Source organism: Drosophila guanche, unplaced genomic scaffold (genome assembly GCF_900245975.1).
Source record: "Drosophila guanche unplaced genomic scaffold, DGUA_6, whole genome shotgun sequence".
Taxonomy (NCBI): Eukaryota; Metazoa; Arthropoda; class Insecta; order Diptera; family Drosophilidae; genus Drosophila; species Drosophila guanche.
The window spans coordinates 5,727,759-5,735,313 of NW_022995748.1; the positions used below are offsets into that span (position 1 = coordinate 5,727,759).

At 44.1% G+C, this 7,555-nt stretch overlaps 3 protein-coding genes across 4 annotated transcripts; 1 reads left to right on the plus strand and 2 right to left on the minus strand.

Annotated features, from left to right (window-relative positions):
• Positions 1–270: 270 nt before the first annotated feature.
• Positions 271–2,713, minus strand: LOC117584777. Of its 2 annotated transcripts, XM_034273881.1 has the most exons (5): positions 2,403–2,710; positions 1,852–2,069; positions 1,701–1,791; positions 1,323–1,647; positions 271–1,261 (listed from the first exon to the last, which is right to left on the minus strand). In XM_034273881.1, the coding sequence occupies exons 1-5, from the start codon at positions 2,450–2,452 to the stop codon at positions 986–988; spliced, it is 960 nt and encodes a 319-aa protein (XP_034129772.1). In that variant the 5' UTR covers positions 2,453–2,710; the 3' UTR covers positions 271–985. The 2 variants fall into 2 exon arrangements, with proteins under 2 accessions (XP_034129772.1, XP_034129771.1); XM_034273880.1 differs by having other exon boundaries at positions 1,701–2,069; positions 2,403–2,713.
• A 751-nt stretch (positions 2,714–3,464) lies between these two features.
• On the minus strand, positions 3,465–5,042 carry LOC117584776 (4'-phosphopantetheine phosphatase). Its single transcript, XM_034273879.1, has one exon. It carries the CDS (start codon positions 4,846–4,848, stop codon positions 3,757–3,759), a length of 1,092 nt encoding a protein of 363 aa, XP_034129770.1. The 5' UTR covers positions 4,849–5,042; the 3' UTR covers positions 3,465–3,756.
• Positions 5,043–5,580: 538 nt separating this feature from the next.
• LOC117584779 (60S ribosomal protein L37a) lies at positions 5,581–6,385 on the plus strand. Its single transcript, XM_034273884.1, has 3 exons — positions 5,581–5,692; positions 5,880–6,008; positions 6,080–6,385. Exons 1-3 carry the CDS (start codon positions 5,690–5,692, stop codon positions 6,224–6,226), a joined length of 279 nt encoding a protein of 92 aa, XP_034129775.1. The 5' UTR covers positions 5,581–5,689; the 3' UTR covers positions 6,227–6,385.
• The last annotated feature ends 1,170 nt before the right edge of the window (positions 6,386–7,555 follow it).

A 7,555-nucleotide genomic window follows, 5' to 3' on the forward strand; every position in this document is an offset into this window, starting at 1 on the left:
TCAACTTAAACGTTAAACATTAGTACAACTAATAAACAAATTAAAGTTTAATCAAGCGTTCAATTAAATAAACTGTGAGTTAAACTCTCGACTGACGTCGCAGTTTTCTAGATCAAATCACAAAGTGTGGTTTGGGGTTGGGGGGCGCTGTGTTTATGTATAACTATTAAATCAATTAAATTATATATCAATAATAGACTGTGTAAATCGTTTTGCCTGCTAAGCGGTAATACATCAATTGTATTTTATGGTGGTTTTCCTTTCAGAATGATTTTTACTTTTCTTTTTTGTTGTATGCTACGGGCACTTTAGATGCTGCTGCTGGACATACGCTCCATTGAGACACAGATAGTACCACGAAGAACTAATACAATAAAAAAATGTTTGCCGCAATTAGGGCCAGCGTTGTTCTGGCCAGCGTTTGCTGTTTGCGCGACTGAAACCCGCTGACCGAAACCGGGTCTCAGTCTGGCTGGACTTTTGTCAAACTGAAAATCAAGTTCACACCGTTCAACACGAGCCTGCACCTGCACATGCTCCAATCGAGAGCGCTCACCACACTACTCCACTCCACTTCACGTCACTCCACGCTAATCCATTCCTCGCTCAGGGAGTGCAAAGCTCCTGCAGAATGCCCAGGGAACTGAAAGAGTGTGTGTTGTTGTGGAGCGCATTCTTGGGGTGTGGCGCATGCTCACAATACACAACGACGCTGTGCGGTCGCTGCTTAATAAAATCATGGTCAATAATCGTCGTCATCTGTTGTCTCAACCGAGTTTCATCTAAAACACCAAACACTAAGGAGAATGTAAACTAAAATATAGTAGGTTCTAATTTGGATGTTGTGTGGATGTGGATGTGGGACTATGTTGCCGACGAATCGCTTTAGCTTATCTGCATACTGTTGTTGCTGTTGTTGCTGCTGCTGCTCGCGTTGCAGCAGAGATCGCTTGTCTTGATTGGGGCAATAGCTGTTCACCACTGGTCACCAGAGGTTCCGTGGCATTGCGTAGCCTTCTTTTGTCACAAACAAGTTGCGATCGGCATACGCCACATGCTGCTCACCCAGGGAGCCTCGCTGTGGCTTGGCCGCAGCCTTGCCATCGTGGGTGACCACCGTCTCCGAGCGTCCGTCTTTCATGCGCGTCACCGTGGTGGTCTTGTGGCCAGTTGCATCCTGGGCCATTTTGGTGGTTTCATAGCTGCCATCCGGCTTGCGCACCGTCTGGGTCATCACGCTCTGGCTAAACATCTTCGGACCCTGTGGAGAAATATACTCATTATTGATCCCATTACTTTTGTGACTTTTGTGTGGCTCCCACCTGATAGTTGCCATCGAATACGCCACCAAAGGGAGTCACTCCACTGCGCGGCAACATGGGCGTCATTGGAGTCATCATTTCCGGCTTTATCCCGATGTACGTACGTGAGGCACGAGCCTGTGGCACCTCCTCACCATCGGCAGAGATTGTGCCGTGTATGCGACCCATGATGAGCTCCTCATCCGTCAGCTTTGCCTTGTTCAGACTCTTCAGAAGGCGGCTCTGATTGGAGGGCAAAATGTTGCCAATGGCTTCGTCGGCCGGCTCCTGTCCCTTCTTCGGATTCAAGCGTTGAATGAGCGACTGCATCTGATCGGCGTAGATTCTGAAAGACAGGAGGTAGAGTTTCGATTTAATGGGGGAGACTGTTAGACTTACTCGCCATCCAAATCATTATCCAGCGACTGACCATTTTGCCGTGCAAACTTCGTGAGAATCGAGCTATCAAAACCGGGCTTCAAGACATCATCTGAGGAATATGGAACGTAAATGTTAGTTTCTTGATAGATCAGGACTTGCTCTCGCTTACAGAAATCATCGTTATCATCGGTAGGCCCATCTTCATCCATTGATTCGAGTAGACGCTGCATTTGCCGCTCAAAGTGCTTCTGCATCTCCAACGGACTGGTGAACACTTGGAAAGCGAATTTGCGATTATCGTCGAAGAGCTCATCGTCCGTTTCGGCCTCCTCGAACCACTGCGGCTTGCGGAACTCATCCTTGTTCGATGCGGATATATCGGCACCACTGCAACAGGAAAGAGGAAGACCACCAAGCGGATGTACATTAGAATTTGTTGTCACCCCTCGGAAACCATTAAGCACCCCAGTACGCAGCCTCCGCAAAAATCACTCACACGCACACACACACACACACATCTGCTTCTGTATGCAAGCGAGTGCGTGTGTGTGTGAGTGTGTGGGTGTATATATCCTGGTAAAAATGTATCTATCATGGCAGGTGCCTGGTTATCGATCCAATTGAAAAAGCCGCTGTCGGTGTACGGTTTTTCTTTGTTTAAACATTTAATTGTCTGCGACTTGCTTGCATAATCTATTGCTATTAATCACATGTACTCACTCTTGCTTCTTTTCCTCCGACGACTTGAACATTTTCTTGAGTATATCCATTTCTAGTTGGCTCTTTGCTGATAATTGATAGACCAAAAACGCAAGTCCTTGATAGAGTTCAAAGCAAACAGTTGAAAGAAAACTAAAAGAACCAAAACGACCCGAATGGCACAAGTGCAGAAAATGTTGTTTAATTGTTTAATATAAATTTGTTAATGTTTATCTACGAAACGAATATTTTTTGCAAGAAATTTTAACACGACACCGAACAGCTGATCGGTATTATTCTGGTCAGTGTGACCGCGGTTTGGGTGTACGAAATATGCCGCCTGATGCTTAACCCACGGTAATTGCACACAACAAAGTTATGTTTGCACATTTATTTATTGCATTTCCTCTTATTAATGCTTAAATAAAAACTTTTCCAACTTGCATTCGCTTAGATCTGGTTAGAAGCACCTTAAGCTTTACTTTACCTTACCTTTATTCTGTTGTAGACTGTGGTGAAACTCGATGTGAGCGCTTATTTGAACTGCAATTTGTCACATTTTCTGATATGATTTTGATTTTCGTCTGTGTATTGTTTTGAAAGTTTATTTAAGGCATGACAGCACTCAACTTAAAGTGTATAATAAATGTGTAATATTCCCCAAGTCTAGCTTGTAGCATATACGCTGGCTTAGCTTCAAGTTTATCGCATTTCAAGTTCTGTTTTGGGGGGCAATTTCCTGGTCTCGTAGATCTTATCTGTTGGTTGCTTGCTGCCTATCAGGCTTTTGTGGCCGCTCTTCTTGGCTGTGCTGTGTTGTTGTTGAGTGATAAGTGAGTGATGGTGACCGTGCGAATTGGCACACAGTGTCTGTAAGTTGTAGAAAAAAGCTGCCAGTGATCTGCATTTATCACGTTCAAACAAATAGTTGAACCGTCTGGATGGGTCGCTCTATGGTTTCTCTGCTGTCTGCCTTATCGTTGGCTAATCCACATTGGGTTGGGCTCTTATCAGAGAGGTGGGTATATAACCATGACCGATAATAAATAATGAGCAGCGTGACAGCCTCGATAAACAAAAGGCTTTGTTATTTATAATTTTAATTATTAAAATGCCGAGCAGATATAGAAATGTGGGTTTGAAACCACTTGAAAGCACTTTAGTTACACGATAATTTAAATAAAACAATACACAAAAAATTATAAAATATGAATCTCAATGGGGGGGATGAATCCTGGCGATGGGGATGGACTGTGACTGTGACTTGAATTGGATCAAACAATAACAATATTTTCCAAAAATTAAACAATGGCTCTTCTCACACGGATCCCAACAACAACAACAGCATAACAAGGAGTCTGGCATAGGCGCTCGACTAGCTGATCGCTTCGTATTTGCAGATGACGGCAAACATCTCATCGCCGCCCAGGTACTTGGCGAGCCAGCGATTCTTGATCACGGCCAGCTTCAGCGTCTCGCAGCTGAACTGCGCATTGAGGTTCGTGTGCAGGGCCCGTCCCATGCCCTCAATCACGAGCAGATCAGTCTCATTGGCAGCTATGGCATCGCACAGCTCGCGCGGCAACGTGCGCATATCCAAGCAGGGTCCGGACTGTCCATTGGCGTAGACAAGCAGGCGGGAGGTGGACCAGGCGGAGGACAACACAGCGCACTCGCAGGCACACTCCTCGAGCAGCGCGCTCAGCTCCTGACTGGTCACATCGTTCAGCGAGGGTTCACTGTTGGCGCACAGCAGCACCTTGGTGCCGCGCTTCAGCAGCTCACGGACAAAGGGCAGTACGCCGAGCACCACATCCACGCCGCTGTTGTCCACAAATACCACAGCGCATTTGTGCGGCGGCTGCTCGCTGCTGATTCTCAGGCGCTTCAGCCAATTGTCGAGGTTGTCCAGCAGCCAGGGCCGCTTCTCTATCCTATCCAACGCGGAGTGTAGGCCAAAGCTGCTGTCCTGCTCCAGTATGTTAGATATGGCCTGGGCGCCCCAGTCGAACATGTTGCCCGCGAGCACGCCGCGCACGAGCTCCGTCCATTTATCATCCTGATTCTCGATGGCATCAATCTCCTCCAGCCGCAGCTTGAGTCGCGCCTTTGCCGAGGCATTCTCCAGCTGCTTTTGACTACGCCACGGATCCGTGAAGCCAAAGCGACGCAGCATGGTCTCGTTCAGTTTGAGCAGCTCGCTGGTGCCCAGGATCACCCTTCCGCTGTTGCTGGCAATATTGCTTTGATGGTAATCCAATTGCTGGAGATAGGCCGTCTTGAACTGCTCCGCTCGCTGCTCGGCCGTTGCGTCCTCCGCCTGCGATTTGGCCGCTTGCTTTGCGAATTTGATAACCATGTCGCGAAAGCAGGGAAACCAATAGGCGGCCGCTTTGGCGTCTGTATTTAAGTCCAGGGTATCCGGCTGGTAGTTGGCTGCATCTGGCAGCAGGACACAGCTGTGCATGGCTTCGCTGGTCGACACTTTTGTGGGCTGCTGTTGGGCAAATTTTGGTGTGCTCGGGTGCGTTAGACGCCTGAAAATTAGCAAAATTTTGGCCGCAATTGTGTTGTTTTTTTGTGACGTGCGCACTATTTATTAATGCGCAGACAGTGTGACCATACATTTGGCATTATTCTCACGACTAAACGAGTCCGCGGAGATTGAAGAAATAAACCTAGCCATGAATATACTTGAAAATCTTGAATATTTTATATTCAATCTACTGTCGTCAACAAAATCGTATAAGCCACCCTTAAAGCACATTGTTATCATTAAATAGAGATCGAATTCAAAAACGCGCTAGTGCCGAGTGTCATAGTCGTCAGCATGTGACAGAGTGCCCCAGCACTGTTCAGCAACATGAGGAAGGGAATGAGCAAGTCTCTCAGCTATATAACTACCCTGGGAAATACATTTACCAGAGTTTATGTGATGTTTGACCATCTCAGGCTCCAAATTAATAAGGAAACTACTTAGGTTCTTGTTTTTTCCAGTTTACAGTCTCCGATAGAGACCGAAAATTGGTATCAGGGTAAAGTACAAAACCAGAAAGCTTATGGAGGTTAAAATATTATTTACTCTTCTAGAATTATAACTCATTCACTTAAAGATATTATGGTACTCCAGGTGTTTACCTATTTAAATAGAGGGGCATAATTGGGATAAGTTGGATTCGGTATATTTACGGTATTTCTTGACAATGATAGGGTATAATTTTTAGGGTCCGAAGGTATATTTGATCGAAAAATCGGCCACACTGCTCTTTCCGGTTGGATTTTTGACAAATCAACAACACAACAGAAAAATGGTACGAAATTAATTTAAGAAAATACGCGTAATCCTCAATGGAAATGCTACAAATGGACAATATATGGCCCCAGGGTACAATTTACCGGTTCCTGACATTGGGATTTACTCGCTGAGTAAATCATTTGCATGCATTTAAGTTGTATCAACATATAAACTAACTTGTATTATTTTCTGTATAATTGTAGGCCAAGCGCACCAAGAAGGTCGGAATCGTAGGTAAATATGGTACCCGTTATGGTGCCTCCCTGCGTAAGATGGTCAAGAAGATGGAAATCACCCAGCACAGCAAATACACTTGCTCGTTCTGCGGAAAGGTAAGATCCACAGACAAAATCTTGCATGATAAACGTGTGTAACTAATGTTGGGTTCCTCTATCTTCTGTAGGATTCCATGAAGCGCGCTGTTGTCGGCATCTGGTCCTGCAAACGCTGCAAGCGTACCGTTGCCGGTGGTGCCTGGGTGTACTCCACAACCGCTGCCGCGTCCGTGCGCTCCGCTGTCCGTCGTCTGCGTGAGACCAAGGAACAGTAAAAACATTGCTTTAATGCTCCCCGTTATGCTAGTTCCAGTAGTTAACCCTGGAAGGATTATACTCCTTTAAGGGCTAATAGACAACGCGATTTTCTTGTGGTTTGCGCCGCGCCGGTCAAGTGAAAAATAATAAAAAATTCATTTTACTTTTATAAGTAAGAAAAGGAAGTGACGTTTTTTTGTATTCTTGAATAATTGTAAGTGCTACCTGCTGGCTAGAGTGCGTTCTGTGTGGATGGTCAGTGTTTTTGCATTGCAATAGCAGCCGCATTGGAATAAGTGCTCCCTAACGGGATTATCTTACGTTTTATAGCAGAGCGATTTTAATTCAACTTGGAGGCCATGCTTGGAATGCAATTTTGAATGATAATGCCTAAGGGAATTCGAAGGAGATAAAACAGTTTTAGTTCTCTTAATCTCAGTTACTAAATCCTGACTACCAATCCATAATACAATACTTGAATGCCAAACATTTTGGTCTTCTATGACTACGATATTCCAAAAGCGTTCGAGTCTGAAGAAGTCCACGCACAATATCGAAGTGTTGGAGAGTTTTTCAATAATGGGTCTAATGATATCTCAGAGTTCTACTTCAGGCGGATTGATAAGATGGGAAGTAAATGACACGAAAGACTACAGTTTAAGGTTGTTATATAAATAGAAAGGTGTCTAAAAATCATGATAATTGAAGGGACAATGAAACCTCACTTCTGCCATTCGACAGAGGAGTCAACTGAACCTATGGCTGCCAACGTTGCGATAGTATAGTTAAGAAAGAATGTCCGAGGAAAGTTCCTTGTAAGAAAAGTAACGTTAGAAATTGTGTAACGTTTTATCTAGAAACTGGAGAAATGGTAAGACCAATGGAGATCAATATAGGACACACTGCCGACAAACCCATCTGCTTTATAAAATCTCAAAAACCTTAGCGGAAAAAAAACATTCCACCCATCTAGTAAAACACTTGTATTACTCATGCATTTTCTCTTAAATTTGTCCTTTTTTTTATTTATAAAATTTAAAAAGTTTCTAAACAAACAGAAATGTAATAATTAAAGGAAATTTTCATAAAAATATTGGCTTACATTCCGTTGTATGATTATCATTCCTATTGTGTTTTGTCGATTTGATTTGAGAGTTGTTACAATTGAGAAATGATTTGGCTAAACATATAATTCAACAATTAAAACATATATAGGCAGCTCTATTGTTTCATGATGGTAAGATACATGGTTACTAATAGGATGGTTGATTTTTCGTGGGTGGAGGAAGTGTGTTTTTCGACCTGCCTGATTGGATTTGCATTCCTGTTTCATTTCTTGTTTTGCT